Below are 21,807 nucleotides of genomic sequence, written 5' to 3'. Positions count from 1 at the left end.
CATACACCCCTATGGAAGACATGACCTTAATCTTCCACAAAGGGAGTGTGAATTTTAAATGGTGTTACCTGATTGAATGATTCCATTAGAAATCTACACTCCCCCTGTGTGGGAGATAAATGGTCATGACTTCCATATAGTAGAATTGCATTTCCAAACGTAGCATCGAAGGCACGTAGAATCTATTCAAAATCTTGTCACAGGAGAGTGGTTTTGAATAAATTCCATGTACGTTTGATACGTACGTTTGGAAATCACAATCTCTCTACAAATGTACTTAGATAATAATCTATGATTGAAGTCTTGGTAGCTCTTGGTTGTAATAATATTCAACATTTCACTATGTCTACTTACTTGCTCATTTCATTTTTTCATTTCATTTGGCCATGTTCAGAAGTATAATTAGATTGTATATTGCAGAAGAATCTAATAACTGATTGATCATTGCCATTGCAAACATTGTGGCCATTATTATTAATGTAATTATATTCATGAAAATATTTGAATAGACTTAAGTTCTTTTAATATCAATTCAGGTGCAACTATTGCATCTTGTCAATATCATATCATTTTATCCTTGGCATTACATTCTATGATCAATTATTAAAAAGGCTAACATACTATTGGAATTGACAACAATTAGAATTGATTCATAGGCATATTTGTGGGCCTAATGGCATGTAGGAACCAATTGCCTATTGTGTTAGAGACAATCATGGAACAAATGGGCCAAATATGCCAATCCTATTGTTTACTTGTGTGCATGATACACTCCGAGAAAAACAGTTCTAGGGCCACTACATACAGGCCAGCTCAACTTCCAGGAAATTGCAAGAACTCCAAAATGGTTCTTTCTGGCATTTACAGAAAATTGTCCATGTAAAAATGATTCTTTCTGGCCCTTGCTGAAACCTTTGTAGTTACAAGTACTTTGCAAAATCACAAGGTTCTACATATAGGACAGCTTAAGAACCCTTTTTTTTCCACTTGGTATCATTTATTCTAAGAGGATAACAGCATAAAACATGCAATGTTTCCAATATTTAGTTAAATATTTGCAAACCTCAGTACTTTTTTGTTTGGAAAAGACAAAACAAATATATTGAAAAAAAAAAGAATTTCCAACTACTTTTACAAATCTCCAAAATAAAAAAAGTGGTCAGGATACTTGGAAATATGGACATGCTTTTCTTTCATTGGTGTTACATTTAAAAAGGATGATACAACGTTCAGCATGTTTACTTCTGTAGTTCACGCATACAAATATAGGCGATATGGCTAATGATTAACACTATGACACATTTACAAGGGTATGTTTTCATAGCAATTATTAACACTCCAACATGCTTTTTTCAGCAAAATAAACATGTTAGTGTGTTTATATTTGTTATGAAAAATATCCCTGTAAACACGTTGAAATGTTAATCATAAGCAAATGCTTCCTATACTTTTAACATGTAAAATACAGAAATAAACATGATGAAGTGTTAAAAAAGTGTTATGCAGGAATTTTTACAGGTTTCAATGTGTCTGTCAGTTGTTTGTTTGCTTTTAATTTTAATTTGAGAAGACTTAGGCAAGGGTTTGAAATCATAATGTTATTAATATTGTAGCATCATTAACATTAGGTTAGGCTGGTATAATTATCTTGCAGCAGCCAAGGTAATTAGTGAAGTCATTAAAGCTTGTCTTTATCATTAACACATTAATATTTCAAATCAATTTGAAATGAGACCCAAAACCGATAGCAAAAAATGAAAGGGTCAATAACTTTAATCAATCAAGCAATCAATCAATCCTTATTTTTTATAGCACCTAAAACTATAAGCAAACTTGCACTTAGGTGCTGGTGGGGACGCTGGAGACGTATACATCTTGGTGGGCCACTTTTATTTCAAGTTTCAAAAAGTACCCAAAGCAAGTATTTTTTGTAAAATGGACCCAAAGCAAGTACTATGCCATTGTTTTACCACCCTAAGTATTTTGCTGATTATGAGTCATGATGAACACACCTCACGTACAACTGCAGTGGTAGCGATCAGTCAAGAGGCCTGATGAAAAACTAATGCAAACACACACATTTTGAGGAATTTTACCTTTATTTCAACTGATTTTTGTTGGCATATTGGTGCAGAATTTAGCTATCCTTTTTGAGTATCATCTGTGCGATTAAGGTACTCTTTCCCAGGTTTTGCTATTTTTAATGCCCTAAACGAGATACTCTGTTATATCTTGCCTGGCCATGAAAAAAATACCCTTTTTACTTGTTTTATTGGTATGCGGGTGATATACAATTTAAAATCAAGCTGTCCCCCGGGACATATATGTGCAATGAAAATAATATGCGAATAAATGAAAAGAAAGTACACTGGCCATCTGCTTTCAAAGAAGATAAGAAAGGTGAGCTGTTTTCACTACACAGTGTTGATAAACATTTTTCACCATCTTTTCTTTCCAATAAGTGCAATGACTTTTGTTATTGTTGCTTAGAAGGAATTGGGCTGTTCCAGCTAAAATCCACACTACCCCTGTGGACGATTTTGGAAATGTCTTCCACAGGGGGAGTATGTTTTTCAAATGTAATTGGTCAGGGTTAATCATTTTGAAACCCAAACTCCCCCTGTATTATGGCTTTACCTATATCTTCCACACCTGGAGTGAGGATTTCAAATGGAAGTTACCCAACTGTCTATTCTATTTGAAACTCATACTCCCTCTGTGAAAGACTTTAGCTAAATCTTCCACAAGGTTAGTGTGGATTTTAAATGGAAAAGCCCATTGCACATCTATCAGCTGAATACCTTGACATTTTGGATTGATTTATTTTTACTATAGAATGTAAAATGTGAAATATCTGCCTGTTTTGTGTATGCAAATAGTATTTTGTTGTCTTCACATGGTTTCAGCATTGCCATTGGGTGTACATCTTGAGTTATGTGCATGCACGATGTCATTATTACAAAATTGTCTTTCTTCAATAAGCTTCAATACACCATTAAATCCATATTTGCCAAGGATCGATGCTGCCATCAAATATTTTCAAAATTCAGATTTTTTACATGATTGTAATGTACTTTAGTAAACTAACATTCCCTCCAAAAATCAAGGCTTTGTAGGCTATAGCAGTGACAAAATCCAAGATTTTGAATAAAACGACAGAATATGTCAGTTAATTATTTGAATGCATACACAATACCCATATAACACTGTATATACACTGTGTGCGGGAAAGTCATAACACATCAAAAGGACCGGGCTCGGTCATGATAGACAGAGTGATGCGCATTGGCGACATTATGCGCTGGTATTAAATAGTGATTTCTTTGTTTTGCCTAATCTGTTTAGGTCAAAATTAAAAATAGACATGTCTGATGAAGAAAACTAACATTTTGTGGAAAAGAAATAAAAGTTTTTCATGGAAATGATACAGCATGGCTTTAAATGTGCATTTATAGGTTGGCCGAGGCAGCTTGTAGGAGTCCTTGTCTTCCAGCAAAAAAGGCTACAAGTCAATATAATGTATTTTTATAATGAAATGTATTGTTCTCAAATTGGTGTTCTTTTTTATTATCAAATCTTAAACCTGTTTTTTCTGTGACAATGCACACTGTAATCAAATAAAGCTGACTTTTTTTTATTCCATTATTTTAAATTGACCAAGAAAAATATGTAACCTGAAATGAAAAATATAAATTTGATTATATAATTATACCGTTATTGTTTTTTGGTTCCAGGCTGATTGGAGCTCTATTCGTCGAGATTTCCCATCGCTAAACGCAGCACAAGTGCAGCAGATATTGAGTAAATATCAGCTGGGAACCAACCAGACCAGACCAAAAGGTTGGTTCCCTCCCCATGACCAAGTGGAATTGGCTTTGAGATCAGGTTGGTAATATTATATACTTATTTGTCTTTCTGTGTCTGATTCATTGTCTTTTTTTATCTGCCTGTCAATTTCTTTGATATAGACAGCTCACCTCCTTTTTCGCCAGCCCATTCGGGCTGGTACCTGTTTCAGGTTTGGGGTCAGTTTACTCAAGAGATTATATTTTAGTGGTATTGGAATGATTTTTTTTTTACTTTTTGTGGTTAAATTTTTTAAAAATATTTTAATTCGATTTGTTAGGAAAAGTAAGTATGTTTTGCCGTTTCAACGAACTAAAACGAGTGAGTATTACCAAAGTTATGTTTGAACTAATTAATTATGACTTTAAAAGTTTAAAGGCCTAAATGTAACAATATTAATAGTTAATATATAGCATCATATGGTCAGCAGAAGAAAATCTGACATCACCTATGATGTCATATCAGTGTCCTTGACCGGGGTCCTTACTCCTTGACCACTGAACAGCGTGATATCATGTTGATAACAGATCTATAGAATCAAAGAATCAAAATCTTCATCATATCCTCGATCATATCACAGATTCTCAACAATCTGTGATCATATGGACCATATTGATGTGAAAGTAGTTATCTATCATATCCTGTGACGTTGTATGGATAAAAATGACTCAAAATGTTATTGATGAAATGGTTGCTATCATAAACATCAGTTTTGTCTTTTCAACGGGAAAATCCGATGCAAAATAAAGTTTTTAGGGCCTAGCTATAATATGGGCATAATTTATGCATATAGTATTGAACAATGTACCCCATTTGACATGCACTTATAGATAAATAAATTGTCTTACTTTATTAATTTAATAACTTCTTTATTATAAATAAAATGACACATAACTATTTGATTCATAAAATTACATTCAACAAAATGATTGAAGAGAAAACACACAAGGCACTAGGCAGACTGTTATAGAATGGAGTATGTAAGATGCCATGTCCATAGCTTCAAGAGGAGTTTCCGACTAGCAATCAACATGATCAGCACATTCAGAAAAACACAGTTTAAGAGTGAAGATTGTAGTGAGTAACCAGTCCTTTATAAATGTGCTGGCCACTATCTATTATAATATAGTAGGCTTAAACTATACATTGCGAATTAATTAAGTTATTTTAAAATAAAATGTACATGTAAGTTAACTCAAACCGGCAGTGTATATATCGAAAGCAGTGAAATCGGACATTCCTAAGCGAAGATATTGAGTTCGTAAGTTCTGGTATTACAAAATTGGAAATTGAGATATCGTGGGTAAAAAGCTGAAAAGACAAAAAACCAACGACAACAACAACAACAACAACAACAAAACAAACAGACCAGAACAATTTGGAGTACATGTAATGAATTAAAAGAGTTGACATGAGATTAGGAATTAATGTTTTCTGCTGTTTCAGTGTGCATGTTCTCATCGTTGATGGTTTGGTGGACTGTCATGTAGATGTAAGCGTGATCCTAAAAATGCCTTTCACATTGACCAAAACTAATTACAAGACCTCTTCTACATTGAGGCTGGCTTTCCCTTTTAAAGGGAATTTTTATTAATAGATATTTTATCTAAGATTTAACTCCACAATTGCTGGCTTTACTGGTCTAGCCAAATGTTGATGCAAAGATATTACCTGGTGTTCGAAACCTCTTACTTCCTCGGCCCTCCCCATTTGAACTTGAATCAAGATGTTACAATATTGTGAACTGTTTTTATGTTCTGAAGAATTTTTTGTAGGCAGCGGCGGCGGAACGATTTTGAAAGTGGGGGCCAGTCAGGGTGATGTAAAAAATCGAAATTATGGCTGCGAAGCAGGGGGGTGTCTGAAGTGAGAAACTTTTGCAAACTTTTTGAAAAAGCCGAAAATTGGTGAAATGAAGCTATTAAAGCCATTCGTGAACAAGTTCTCACTATTAATAAATGTATAAATTATTACTTTAAACATTAAGTGTCGGGTGTCCAAAGTAGAAAAGGGCGAAAGCAGGGGGGTGTCTGAGGGGGATGTGCCCCCCTCATAAGTGAGAAACTTTTGCAAACTGAAGGCCCAATTGAAGTCATTTGGTGGATAAGTTTTCACTATTATTGTATAAATTATTGCTTTTAGTGTTGGGTGTCCAAAGCAGAAGTGAAAAGTGGAATTTGTTTATCCATAGGCATACACACTTAACGCAGGAGAGTTTCGTGCATCATTTCTTTAAGCAGGTTAAGGGTCTAGAATAGAGATTATTTATGTTCACCCAGACAATTTTTACACACAGCACATTATTGGGGGGACAGGCCCCCCTGGTCAAAAAAGTGGAGGGGCCACAGGCCCCACCGTTTCCGCCGCCGATGTTTGTAGGGACTTGCAGTGGCATTCATGGGATTTTTGTCAAAGGGACACATGATACTTAACTGATAATCGACACAAAAATAAAGAAAAAGAAAAGGTTGGTACGCCACTTGGGGATTATTTTACTGTTAAACTTGTTTAGTTAGAAGTTGAAATAAAATTAAATAATTGGAAAATAGGTCAAGCTGTTGTATTTGTTCCGACTTTCATACTTATTAGGAAGCTTAGAAATAATACAGGTATCATTATTATATAAAGGGGGAAATGCCTGCCATTCTCTTTGCAAGATTTAGGTTAAAAACAAAACAGAACTGTCATATTTAAAAGTTTAGAAATAATACAGTTTTACAATAGGAAGTGGCCTATCGGATGGATGAACTTGTTGCTAGAGTTGGAAATACTGCAGGGGTTAGTTTTAAAATAGGAAATAGTTTTAAAATAGGAAACTAAGGCTACTTACTTGACCAAAACAAACACCTGTTTAGTGTTGATAGTCAAGTACTTCGTGAGCGGCCATAGACCTATGTCCACTGCCTGGTCAAATACGCATTCAATTAGCTGAAGATTGATTGATTTGATTTGATTTGTCCAGGTTTGACAACTTTGGACAACCTATGAAAGTCTCTTGTGAAGCTTATTTCCACTGGGGTCCATTTGAACAGTGGGATGGGTTGGGAACAGTCAGGGGTTAACACCCTACACTTCTCAAAACTGACTGTGAGATACATGTACAGGTATGGCTCTTCTGTACATGGGACTGATGGCTTAACGGATGGAATGATTCATTTACCCAACTTTAAATGCACCATAGAGAGAATGGAAGTCTGAATTTAAGCTGCAGATGTTGCCAATTAAATTTAGACTCTTTCCCTAGTCAATATCCCAGCAAGTTTTTCTACCCCTGAGAATCGAACTCAGGACCTCATGCACCAGAAGTGAGAATGTTAACCACTGAAACATGCTCTGGTGGCAGCATAATACTTTTCTGAAACTTATTAGCATGGCAAAGATTCTCCCTTCAGCTCCCTTCTTAACATTTTATGTCACCAAAGGGAGGTAGGCATTTTAGGCAGGTGCTATTTTGGCACCCTACATCAGCTTAATGTCTTCCATGGCCTTTACCTTCTGGACATCTACATGTAGGTTTTCCCTGTGACAAGGTCTTACATTGGCCCATTGGACCTCATCTAATTACTGCTGTGATCTTTGCATTCCAAGTCTCCATACTCCATAACAATATCATACTCTATAACAATATCATGTCTGCATTCACTTTTCAACAGGGCCGCAGCAAGCGGGCGGGCGGGGATGCCATGGCCGCTCCACTTTTTGAGAAATTTATTATGTTTTTCTTTTATATCTCTATTTTAATTTTGGCATATATTTGTAATTTGGCCACCCCACATTTGTGATGGCCGCCCCACATTTTTCAACCTTGCTACAGCCCTGCTTTTCAAATACATGTAATGAGCCTGGTTTATAATAGACTGCTTTGCATTCCCTTTTTGATAAATAATTCACACCAGCTATGCCATTCCATAAAACAGAACACACCCCCAGTGACCGCTCTGCCCTTTTTTCTCTGGCATCGAGGTTTTTGGATGGGAGGGGCTCTCGTTCTAAACTTGCAATCATTGTGAGATGAGTTGATATGATTTTCCAAAAGGGACTATGAAGTAGACTAGGTTTATGATGATGAGTTGTAGCATGTTCTTGCTTTGCTCTCCCCACCCAAACTTCTGCTTAATCCCACTTTCCCACACACTTTATAAATGCTGAATGCACTCCTGGTGTTACTTCTGACCCTCTCATGCTTGAACTTTTCATGTTAGTGTGTTCATAGACTCTGAATCAGAGTCTATGGTGTGTTCTGGTTTTGGTTGGTCATTAATTTGGAGGAAACATCTGGAAGGATGGAGATAGGTTATACAAGTATTAAATGTTCTGAAGGGATCAATCAGATTGAGAATTATACTGATCTTTTGAGTCCCTACTGCTCTGGCCAGACATGATTTCTTGTGGTTTTCATGAGGATAAAGGATTTAAACAATTTAGAGATTCTCCCAAGGGAGGGGGAAACTTAAGTGTATTTTGATACATATGCATGTCCAAATTTTTTCAAGACACCCTAAACATTTGGAGTCAATTTACAAACTTGCTGAAAAACTACCCACAAATTATCAGAAAAAAGACCGCTTTTCCCCTACACACATCACACAAGGTGCTTGCCTTTTTCACTTGTTTATTTATCATGGTGTCACCCCCAGAGATTCTATGGAATTCAAATATTGTATTGTCAGCTCAACAGGTCTTGTGTTTTTTGAGACATGTGTTCAAATATGGACACTAAACACTCCGTTCCAGCCTTTTCTGGCCATAATAACTCCTATATAAACAGAAGATCTATCGCATGAATGGGGGACTGGGCATTGGCCTTTCAACTGCTGTCTATAATTGTTGTTTTGTATGATTGTAATTTTGTATCAATTTGATTATGGAAATAAGTCTATTGATTGAAAATCTTAAATGCGATGATCGGTTCCTATAAGATGCACATTGCTCTCATAAAAGTCTTCTTTTTCTTCTAAGATCAAAATACTCCGTAGAGCGTGATGACCTTTGCATTTATAACATGTCACAACTTCATTGGGCTATTTATAGTGTTTGCATTTATAATCAAATTTTGTGTGTCCGTTGCAAATGTGTGATTTTGCAAATTAAATTCTAAATTTCATCACTGACCATGCACATGTTAACAAGGCGCTAGGTCTGAAATAGCTAGTTTGATATTAAGGTGAAACAAGACTTAATTATAGCATCCTTCAGCTGTGTGTATGTGATGTGATTGTCACTTACATGTGTTTGGGGAAATTGCTTTCAAATAGAACAATCCTATAAAGGGCAGTGTTCTCTTAACTTAAACACTACAAGATTCCTATTGAGGCTGCTTGCACAGGTACACTAACTTAGGTACCAGATTGGTACACACAGAGTACCTACACAGTACCTGCAATGCTGCTGCTGCACAGGACCCAGTAACAGTGGTGCTTCACTGGTACTCCACTGCACAGTACCAGCCAAGTACCTTGGTGATGGTAGTGTATGTATGTGTGATGCTATGGAAAGTCAAAACATTGAAAGAGTATGTAAGATATAAAGGGTAATGCAGTATCCTTTACACCCAAATAATGTGTCTGAGGCAGAAAAAACATGAATACCCAAACCCATTATTTAAACGTTCTTACTGCCCCAAAAAGGAAAATATTACTTTTTGCACAATAACCTATTTTAGGGAGTGCATGTATAAAGCCACAGCATAAGTGACATCGCGTGTCATAAAAAATGATGTGTAATGCTCTGTGTAGAATATGTGATGCTTTACAGACACAATCATTGCTAATGAATGTGAACACATTGTGATGTGATGCATTTGGTCAAATCACTGTGTGCGATTTTGAATAATAAACACTGGAGGTACAGTAATAGAATTGTATTTAAGAAGCAAATTTATGGAATAGAAGCATAGTGCAGAGATCAATTGATAATTCACTAATCAGAGGTTCCGGAAGATGTTAAATATTGGGGGGGGGGGGGGGCAATGGTACTTTTCCATAACCACCAAAATTATTGGGGGCCAGCCCCCCTGGTTCTGGAGCCATTGCTAATGAATTCAGAACAGCTTCAAATTGATTCAGGATATGAAATTAATGTGGCATATTATTCTTGATTCTACAAGGGGCAGATATAGAGGTCCAATCAGCCTATTTCTGGGTACTGGTAGCTAATCCCCAGTAATTAAATCATCTGTTTAATCCGGGATTAGGCCTTGCGATATCTGCTTCATTTGATGATTTGAAGGATATATCCGCACACTTAGACTAAAAATGTAAGGCTTTATCCATTTTTAGGTTTTCTTCTGGGCTCTTTTGCGGATGCAGCTTGGAGTTTCAACAGGGTATTGATGTATGGCTTCAAGACCAATTTTGTAGTGTACTCGTTGTAATGGACCAGTTCACACCTGCAGTTCAATTAATTTACAGGTGCATATTCATGAGTCATCCTTAGGAATAGGATGGAAGATCTTTACCACTCATCAGAAAGGAGAGGTCAGGTCTAAGAAGGAAAAAAATATAGATCTATCAGTCTATTGTTGTATATTCTTCCCGGGTATATTCTATTTAGCATGCATGCATTTCTGGTCATATCATAGATATTATGCCCAATGATTACAGGCTCAACATTGCCCCATTCATAACGCTATGGTAAATTCTCCATGTTGGTTTGCTGCTGTCTCAAGGAAGCCATCCAGTCAGTCCATGCAGACTCATGCTTGGGTCCTGATGTAACAAGGCTCAAGAAGCCACCCAGTCAGTCCATGCAGACTCATGCTTGGGTCCTGATGTAACAAGGCTCAAGAAGCCACCCAGTCAGTCCATGCGGACTCATGCTTGGGTCCTGATGTAACAAGGCTCAAGAAGCCACCCAGTCAGTCCATGCGGACTCATGCTTGGGTCCTGATGTAACATGGCTCAAGAAGCCACCCAGTCAGTCCATGCGGACTCATGCTTGGGTCCTGATGTAACAAGGCTCAAGAAGCCACCCAGTCAGTCCATGCGGACTCATGCTTGGGTCCTGATGTAACAAGGCTCAAGCGAAGTGTTGGTCGATCCTTCATGTAATTATTTCGTGTAATCTAATCCTAACTCTAACCCTAATCCTAAGCCTAATCCTAATCATAACCCTAATCCTAACCCTAATCCTAACCCTAAACTAACCCTAACCCTAACCTTAACCCTAACCCTAATTTTGTGTAAAATTACATGAAGGAATAACCCAGTGTTGGTTGATTGATTTTTATCTGGTACACTTACAACTACCAAACTTATATTCCTTAATTCAGTTGAGTTTGGATGTGACATAAGTCCCAGGCCTAATTTCAATAATGCATAAAGCTTAAAGCAGTTTGTGCAATACAACCAAGTCAGTAAAGGCACATAAGGGGCTGTGCAATAATTATGAGCCCTGGGGAGGGTAAAATTGGGGGGGGCAAGAAATTTTTAGCGAGCCAAAAGGAGGGGTACAAGCAATTTTGGCAAGCCGAGAGGGGGGGAAGCAATTTTGGCACGCATTCATGGGGCGACTTTTTAATAAATTGCTCTAAAAAGGCTTTGGAAAACAGTACGGAAACGTTTAAATATGCAAATTGGCATGTTTGGGGGGGGCAAAGAATTTTTGGCGGGCGAGAGGAGGGGGGCAAGCGATTTTTGGCGAGCCGTTTGAAATTTTACCCCACTGGGGCTCATAATTATTGCACAGCCCCTAACGTCCCAACCAAACTCAAGGAGAATACTTTGTACTTCTACTATTATTGTTCACCTATGGGGGCATTTGTTTTTGCAGATGACATATTGGAGAGCTTTGCCAATCATCCACCTTTGGTGCTACCGATTTCAGACTTCAAGCTTAATCTCCAGCACACTCCTAGTGACCCTAGCTTCAGATTACAGGTTCAGAGGCTATGTAAAGCTGTGACGGAGGTTACTGTTCACCTTGGACAACCAGCAGGTAAATGAAGATATAACTTTTAAGCTTTTACTCTGAGACCCAATATATATGACCTACTACCAGTGTCTTAGCTAGCCACCCGTCTGCCCGTCATTTTAGACAGGGAGTTTGCTCCTGGGACGGGCAAAATTGATGCTACATTATAGTTGTAGGTGTTGAGAGAGGCTATTGACCTATTTACAATGACCAAATTTGTAAAACAAGGCCATAGCAACACATATTTGAATTCTTTGAAGCCCCAATGAGCTGAGCTGTAGAAGTCTGGTAAATGTTTGAAAGGTCAAATTAGGACAGGCAATTCTATTCAAATGACGGGCAAACCTTAATTTCTAGCTAAGACCCTGCCCACTACCATTAGCAGATACTGGGAGGGGGCTCGAGTGCAAAATGCCCCTTCCCAGTAATAATTATCTGGTATCCACAAAACCATTCATAATCATTTGTCAACTACTATAGTTGACAACATCTATGTTGACAGCAACTACTAGTCCATATTTGCTTAAAACAAGGTTTTCAAAATTAACCAATGTTTCATTTTGTCTTCACAGAGAGTAAATGCCCCTTCCTAGTAATATCTGTGGTATCTACAAAACCATGCATAATACTTTGTCAATTACTAGTTGACAGCAACTACTAGTCCATATATGCTTACAACAAGTTATTCAAAACTAACTAATGTTTCATTTTATCTTCACAGAGAGTAAAGTATTTTCACCACGTATCAAAGCCTCATCACTTGATGAAAGTCTCATCATATCCCGAAGTGATAGCGCCCCTTCACACCTCTCAAATATCGACAAACAAGATGTTGAACCATCTTATTACAGTGCTCCAAGCAGTCCAACCTATGACCATACATACCATCATAGACAAAGAAAACTAAGCAGAGTCCTTGAAGCGGAGGCAATCATAGAAAATGCTGAATCTGATGATCAGGATATGAGAACAATCACCATGATGATGACACCAACACCAAGCCAGGCACCAGCCATATCAGTGACTCCTCCTAATCGGGATGATGAGGTTTCGCTTATGGAGTCTCAAACACAGCTCCTAGAGCCTCCGTCAGAGTTTGCCAATGGTCATGAGGAGGAGGAGGAACAGGGTGGTGGAGAGGTTGAGGCAGAGATGTACACTATCCCTGCCAGACCGGAAGATGTGAAACATGATGAGTGGGAAGAAGAATCACAACAAGCTGATGTCAAAGATGAAAATGAAAGTAAGTATTTTTTTTTCGGAATCATAGTGAGTCACAGTTTAAGCAAAATTCTCTATGGTTTTTTATCATTTTCAGAATTATTTATATTGGAACGCACAGTTCAAGAGATCTTAAGATACTTTTTCACATTGCTAAAACGGTACATGGATCCTGAGTTTCTCAACCAAAATTAATACCCGCAATACAATATGTATATTGCATAACAAAGGAGATGGATTACTGCCTCCAAGCTGAATCTATTGTTATACAATACTATGCATCTATTAAAGCGCAGTGATTTATAGTGCACCACAAGCCTCAGCACACTTGATTACCTTGAGGGAGGAAATTTTGGTCCCTGGATCCATGTATTAAACAGTGTTTCTTTTGGCTGGCTGGCTGGCAATATTAGAATCCATTTTACCAATATCCGATTCATTTTACATGTTCACATACATAATATCCACAGTATCTATTAATAAATCAGGAACTGATCATATGAGAAATAAATCTATATTAAAGCTATTAAATATAAAAATGATGACAAAAAGATGATCCTAATGACAATTGTTTTTATTTTGCAAACATTAACAGGAAACTTATAATTATATATGACCGACTATTGTCACCACACATCAAAATAAGTTTCGCCCTTACAGTAAAATACCCTTAGAACAAGAATCCTCATTACTGAATGCCATATACATAATACAGTGATGGCATCAAAACACTGGCCCCCCACCTTTGTTCCATAACCATTAATTGGACATTTTTTGTTTTTACTATAGCCCCCGAATGAAATGTATTTAATTATGTTTGTACTCACTCAGGTAGCATTGTGTGTGAATTTTACATCCGAACTAAGTGCTATTCTTTTTTTATGGGCATTTTTGTGTTTAAAATGGCCCAAAATGAGGGTTTTTCAATATTGCCGTCCATTTCTAATTGTCACACCCATAGACTTAACATGTAAAATAAAAAGGCTCGTAAAAATTTAATAGCACTTAGTAAAATTCACACAAAATTCTTTTTGAGTGATTATAAAGATAATTAAATACTTTTCATTCGGGGGCTATGTGGAATTTTTTTTAATGTATTCTTTGTACAATGACATTTCACAATAAAATGTCCATAGGAAACAAAGGTGCCCCCCCCCACCCCGGTCCCAAACTTTGGCTTCCCCTAGAAAGGAAAAACAATCACAGAAAAATGTTATCCTGAAGCAAGTTTAACATGATCAAAAATATTTGTTGAAACTTTTGCAAATCCTAAAAGTGTTAATGCACATAACAATAATGGTGGATGGGGACACAGAACTTTCATTTTAGAACTGATGTTGACAATTTTCAATGTTTTCAGGATATGGTGATTTAAAATGAGCACAACAATGGTCTTTGGAAGTAAAACTGGGTCATATTACACATTAATTTTGTGAAGTTGAAGCTTTAATTCCACAGACTTTTTGCTATGGAGCAAAATATGTCAGTATTTTTTGTATGAATAAAAACGGATCAGAAAAAAAAGGCATGAACTGGAAAGAACGGTCAGAGTCTCAGAGAGTTCCCAACTGGAGATTGTGCAGCCATACTTATCTTGTGAATATTATACCCAGCCTCACCCATTTGCAAACTTTCAAATTTTTAGTGGAAATTGTATTTGGCAGCTAGGGCCTATTACATTTATCTCCCAGAATATCTTTTTATTTTGCACTCACTGGAAGAAGCAATTTTGACAAATAGCAAGTGTTAGTTCAAAGGAAGTGCTTATCATAAACCTAAACCTACTTAATATAAATAACTGATTAAGTTGGGTGGGTTTACAGTGTGTATGACAGCTGGAAATAAGTGTGAGCTGGCGTGATCCTGAACTAATTTAATATCTTGAAAAGTTACGGAAACTACTTTTTTTTTATTAATTGTTAGTTATAAACTTTATTCCTAATAATATGTGGCATGATCTAATCCGCTCAGACTAAAGTCAGATATTTTGTCAATTTAATTATTACCGTAAATTTACTGGCTCAGTATCTAAGCTTACTGGTGTTGAAATCCACAAATCCCTGGAATACATTGTACTTGGTTGCAAAGTTAAAACCTCTTATTCATATGTCCATGTTCTTACGGCTTTTGATCCTTATTGTATTATTACCGACTTTGGCCTAATAAGAGTAAATCGTGTCACATATTGGTACAAATTCTGATAATATTTATCTTTAATCTACAGCATACACCATGTCCCATGGGGACTCAAGTATGATAGTGTACGCATGCGTGACCAAATTTTCTTTAAACACCCCCTAAACAAGTTTTACCCTACCAGCAAATTTAGGCCCTTAATAAAGTAATTTAAAATATACCCCAAAATGAGTTTTTTGGCTAGTAAAAATGAAAAATGTACCCTTTTTGGACTCGTAATTTACCAACATTTTGAAAAGGTACCCTAAACAAGTTGTTCAGTTTCAGAAAACTACCCTTATTCTTGAAAATCAGTGTTTTTGAGACCCTAAATGCATCACTCGCGTAACTTGCTTTTCCTAAAAAACACCCCCCTTTTCCTTGTTTTTTTTGGTCACACATGCGATTGCGTACATACAATTTATGTGAGTGCCCCCACGCCACCATGTGAAGAACCACCGGGGAGAACCAGTGAAAATGGGAAAGGAAAATGGCAAAATATTACATTTATATAATAAAAAAAATAATGATATTTATCTTGCAGATCACGAGCCCCATCACCCAAATCTGAGCAGTAGAACTGACTCTATCTTCTTGGAGGAAACAACTGATGAGCAGTATATTAGAGTGAATGATAGGAAGGACTCCCTGGATGATGTCTTTGTTGTGGATTTAGAGAAATGTGGCGAAGGGCTAGGTTTAGGACTCATTGATGGCATGGTAAGTCATGTCATACTTTCATAAAGTAGCTAGGCCTATATGATATGCACAAGTGTTTTGCATATGGCATCTTATGATCCCTATTATTCACATGTAATGTGACCAAAGAGAATACCTAATGCCATTTGCTTGGGCATAATCCCGGGGGGATGGGTGGACGTGTCGCCTTCACCTTTCGACAAAATGACCCATTTTTTAGTTCTTTTCAGCCACTTTTTGACAATTCAGCCCAACTGTCCCACCCCCATGTTTCAAGCTGGATTGGTCCCCATGCATGGCAATTCAATATGGCAGATTTGGCATAGTGTAGCCTCCTCATATTAACCCTAACAGTACCAGGTACTACAAAATACTACTATTATGCGCTGTTTGTGCATGCATCCCACATGACGCAATCGTCCCAAGTGATATATAGGCACTTGCGGCAACGTGTCGCCGACCCAGTGCTTGGCATGCAAAGGGTCTCGGATTCTAATCCCACCCAGAGCAAACAACTTCTTTCTTGTTTTCTCTCTTTATTCCTTCCTTCTTTCCCTTCCCGTTGCCAAAAAAGCCCTTGGGCCATTAGGGTTAAGCAAATCTTACCCAAGTATGGAATGTTGACACACAGTTAAAGACTCTGAAATGTAGACTTGGTTGTCTGGCAACATCTATTTAGCAAGTGCCTTTATATAATGAAAAATGTAATCATTTAGAAAGAAATTAAAACTGTTAGCTATTTATCATCATTAAATGTTGATAACATTTGTGCTTCATTCCACAGTTCACAGCACTTCGTTCCCCTGGTATATATGTCCGGAAACTTGTAGCTGATGGTGCAGCAGTCAAAGATGGCCGCCTCAAATTGGGTGATAGGATCTTAGCTGTGAATGGTACAAGTCTAGTAGGGGCAGATTATCAAAGGTAGGTTAAAAGAGGGACTATCAGTGGGGTCAAATGTCTTACAGGATACCACAGATGGGAATGGGTGCACATTTGTACCATAAACTTATTTTGTCACCAAAAGGTGCTGGATTCACATACTTCAAAAGAAATTATTTTTCAACCCCGTCCCCCCAATGTCAAAAGAAGTCTACACCACTGAATGTGATTTGGCACAGAAGAGGTTTTGCATTTGTCTAAGGTTTGACTCTGAGATTAGGGTTTCAAAACTACCAGTGGCATAGCGTCATAGGGGCACATGCCGCCCCATCGATTGCAAAATTTAGAAAATCCCATACTTGCCAAAAAATGGCTTGTTCCCCCCAATCAGACCCGGTGCCCCCCCAATAATGGTCGGTGCCCCAATCGGATGACCCACACTATGCCACTGAAAAACTACCATCATAGCTGTCTACCATCATATAATAAAGACATATTATCTGTCAAAATTGATCACTTAAAGATGAACTACAATGTGATTGTGCCAGAGAAGTATTGAAACTTTTTGTTTAAAATCAGTAATGATGTCAATGTTAATTGGTTTCATTTTTTCTCTCAATAGTGCAATGCATCTTATTAAAACATCAGGAGAAAAGCTGCGGTTCTTGGTTGCTAAGTCAGAAACAACGGTTACTATGAAGATAACATCATCAAGCTGTTGACAACAGTTACCATGGAGATGACATCATCAAGCTGTTGAGACAGATAGTTTGGAGCTATTCCTGAAAAGAGGTCTTAATTGGACATTTTTGTAATTTCCGTGTCATACATTTCTGCAAAAATGGTTTGGAAATTTATCTTTTAAGACTTGTTAAGAAAATTTCCATCCAGGTTATGAAAAAACACACAATGATTTTAAAGCTCTCCTGACCGGTTTATATGCTGCATGATAAAATTAATGTGAATTTACCAAAATGAAAAACAAAATATGTGACCCATAACGTTAAAACCAACCACGTCTTCAGAATCAAAAATGGAGATATAAAAACTAGGATAAACTGCTATTTTAAAATAACACCTTGGTGAAATCAGAAACAAAAAATAGTTTAGTGAGGCACAACAAGCTCAAAATTTCTTTTATTATTTTCTCATCTTTTTTCATTGTTATCTGTAAATGAAGCCAGCCGACAAGCGGTCGGGTTTGATGTGATGGGTCACATATTTCCAAAAAGTATTTTCATCATCTTTATAGAAATCTTATTACCTTTTTCACAGGTGTTGATTATTTCTTAATGCAAACATCAGTTTGAAGCTTGAACCTACCCTCCTCAAGCCTTCGACACTACATCGGCGTCTATTCGACGCCAACGTGTGGGGTGTCGTGTTACATCATGTGTCTCATTTTGTTTGCTGCTGGGACCAGATATCATATAGTCATAATGGGGCGCCTACTTTAAAACATCATCAAGTCAACATGGTTCAGGAATATCCCCTCATTGTTAATACCCAATAGATACTTCATAAAATACAATGCTTTATAATCCACACATGGTCTCATAAAATCAAACAAAGAATAGAGCTGTACAATAACAATTGTACAGACATAATTGCAAGCTTATTATACTCTTAGTAACAATAGGATTACTGATTACTTTGACACAAGTGTTTAACTGGCAATGAGAAACATGTAGGGCAATACCGGCATGGCTTTGGCGTTGAATCTACACCGATGTAGCTTCGAAGGCTTGAGGAGGGTAGGTTCAAGCTTCAAACTGACGCTTTCATAAGTATCACACCACATATCAAATATGCTGTAAATTCTCAATATAATTACAGGATTTACAATTTATGAATCTATTTTATGACAATTTTTATTTGCGACTAAAGCAAAGATATTTTTATCATATTTGTGCTTTTAAAAATTATATATTTATTGGAACTATTTCAATTTTTAATATATAGTATATTACCCTTTTAATTGTATTCAATGTTTACATATTCATGAATAAGAATAATTATAGTTATTATATATATTGTAAATAGGAGAGTTTGACAAACAGTATTTAGATCGGCAAATGGCATTTTAACTGTGCAATTATGTGTTTGCTGCAAAACTGATGAATTTATTGATTTGTATTCATATTCTTGTATATTTCTATGCCAAATTAGTCTTTAATATATATTACATAATAATTATCAAAGGTATGTAAAGAAAATTAAAACATTTGGCATGGCAAAGCCAAACTGATGGTCATATAAGGCTATACTTTGATCAGCTCGTAATCGGCGGGCCTTATAACATCGCGGATTAATATCAATATATTTTATTTTGAGGATTGTCTTGTGGTATCTTGCCAGAAGCATCATAAGTTATTCATTGAAGTCATAATATTTCACCAATTCTTTAACACACAAAATATAGACCATTCAGGTCAACTATATCACTTTTAACGGCGGTAAAAACCTAACAATTACCGCCGATAACGAGCTGATGAAAGTATAGATGTGGTTGATTCCTTGCCAGAAATTACAATTTTTCCCATGATGCCTTAAATATTAAACTGCTACCTCTAAGTCATCATGTGCCATATTAGGGTTGTTATAAACTTAGGCCAAGAAAAATAAAAGGTTTTGCCTCTCAAACATTTGGTAAATTAAGCTATAGTTTGATCAACTCGTAATCGGCGGGCCTTATCACCGTGTGGATTAATATCAACATATTTTATTTTGAAAATTGTCTTGTGACATCTTGCCAAAAGCATCACAAATTATCAATTCAAGTCCTAAACAAGTCTAATTTCTTTCACAAGCACAATATATACCAAACAGGTAAACTATATCACTCTTAACGTCGGTTTACTTTTGGGCGTAGTGGTAAAAGCCTGACAATTCCCGCCGATTACGAGCTGATCAAACTATATATGCTATGCTTTATTTTAGTGTGCAATTTTTCTTTAAATATTTGGTTGTTTTTTCTGAAAACTAAGAAAAGGGGTCTATAATGGGATAGTTCTGTAGACCTTTGCAATAAAACTGATTTTACATAGCTACTCAAACTTTTTTGTTTTTGGCCTTTGCGATTTTCATTCCAAACAGGAATGTATAATAATTTAAACATAATTTTTCACCAGGTTTGACATCCCAAATAATAAAAGAGACAAGCATGAAAAAGTGATCCCGCCTGGGACTGGGAATAAAACCCAGGACCTTAGATTTACAAGACCTGTACCTTAACCACTTGGCCACGGGAGCTTTGTGATTAAGCTGGTTTAAATTTGAACCTATAAGCGGTCACTTAAATTATTATTATTTGCGACAGCGAACCTGGTGAAAAAATTATGTTTATCTGTATAAATCCCATCTATCATGCCACTGTTTTTCCATGGTATAATAATTTGTCCATAATGTCAAATAACAGATAATTATATAACGTCCCTATAATATAACTGTGAAGTGCCTTACGTGATTTGCTGAGTGCGAGTAGTGACCAAGGCAAAAACTGCTTTGCACTGTTCAAAAAACTGGAAATATTGCCCTCTGCAGTATCATTATGATACAAAGGGATGATTTATTGTTGGATGATATTTGCCATTACAATTATATAAATATGATGTAAATCTATAATTAGCAGTTAAATCATTCAAACCTTCTATTCTATTGTTCGATATTGTGGAATCTTCATTTATACTTTACATGTTCATGCACAGGATAATGAATTGGTGAAATTGAATTTTTCAAATAATGTGACCGTATTTAGTGAATTTGAATTTTTCAAATGTGCCTGTATTTTGTGACAGGCTTATGAACCTATACAATTTTATACTGATTAGTTCTTTTTCATATAGCCTATAGAGTTCAAATCCGTGTATAAATACATTTGAACCATGAAATTTATCTTTGAAAATGGAGTGTACATAGGTTTATTCTCATATCGGATACAGAATACACCTGCACATACAGTTTGCCCACTCTGAAGTACAAAGTGAAAACGCGCGCGTATACAGCGTGTAAACAGTGCGTAGTGCTACATCTCTGCTGCAGGAATGCATACCTTCAAAGTCGGCACAATGCGTACGTCCACGTCGGTACTTTGTACTTCAGAGTAGACTGACTGTAGGACATATAATTCTGTTCATGCTAGGAGCTTGGCCAAATAGAATGCAAAAACAGTTTACCATCATTGATTATCTTAATTATCTTGTGTACAAAGTATATTGTTTACTATATACAAAGTATATTGTTTACTATAAGTATATAAATTTAAAAGCGGCTTTTAAATTTTAAAAGCCGCATCTTCACTGATGCCCTCTACTGTCGCTTCCCTGGTTGTATCGTAATGTGGGCGTGATCCCTGGTCACACGACAGCACTGTACCTGAGCAAAGATCTTGCTAGAGTTTGTTCAGCTTATATAAGACAAAAAAATAAGACACCATGTATTTATAAAGAATGGCATGCACACAGTTGGGCGTAATGCTTACGTTTAATAGGTGTGCATTGCGTAATATGCGATTATATTATGTGAAATTATGTGAATGTGAGTTATAAGCTGAACAAACTTTAATTGAGATCACCGTCCATCATAGGCCTGGAAAGCTCAAATGGTATAGAGCACTGGTCTCGCAAACCAGTGGTTGCCGGTTTGATTCCTGCTTCGACCAAATTTTCTTTGCTCGCCCCTTCTTCATTAAAAAAAGAAAAGAAAAAAGAAGCCATTTTATTAATTATCAGGTCATTTTGTTCATGTATGTAATGTATCTTATTGAATATTACCCTACATGGTTGCTGGCCATGTCTTGCATAATACTTTTTTATAGAGTATACTGTGAATGGCCTACTGTCTACAGAAGGGTATGATTAAGCACTACTGGATCAAGGGACAGGCTTTATAATATGGGATGTGAACTTCTTGTAAAGATGTGTACAAAATTGGGCATTAAAAACTTCCTTGGTGGAACAGTCAATTAGAATCCTTTCAGTTGCACATCACCCCTCCCCCCCACATTAATTTGACCACAACATTGGGCATTAAAAACTTCCTTGGTGGAACAGTCAATTAGAATCCTTTCAGTTG

At 36.6% G+C, this 21,807-nt stretch overlaps 1 protein-coding gene across 1 annotated transcript in view; it reads left to right on the top strand.

The window, feature by feature from the left end:
* Window positions 1-17,796, top strand: part of LOC140151187 (ras-associating and dilute domain-containing protein-like) — a 106,115-nt gene extending 88,319 nt beyond the window's left edge. Inside the window, 6 exon segments of the mRNA XM_072173439.1 lie at window positions 3,735-3,885; window positions 11,617-11,781; window positions 12,479-13,000; window positions 15,698-15,873; window positions 16,637-16,776; window positions 17,357-17,796. Coding sequence (XP_072029540.1) covers window positions 3,735-3,885; window positions 11,617-11,781; window positions 12,479-13,000; window positions 15,698-15,873; window positions 16,637-16,776; window positions 17,357-17,456 — 1,254 coding nt within the window. The 3' untranslated portion in view covers window positions 17,457-17,796.
* The last annotated feature ends 4,011 nt before the right edge of the window (window positions 17,797-21,807 follow it).

This window comes from Amphiura filiformis, chromosome 4, assembly GCF_039555335.1.
Source record: "Amphiura filiformis chromosome 4, Afil_fr2py, whole genome shotgun sequence".
In the NCBI taxonomy this organism is placed as follows: domain Eukaryota; kingdom Metazoa; phylum Echinodermata; class Ophiuroidea; order Amphilepidida; family Amphiuridae; genus Amphiura; species Amphiura filiformis.
This window is presented reverse-complemented; position numbering and strand designations above follow the sequence as displayed.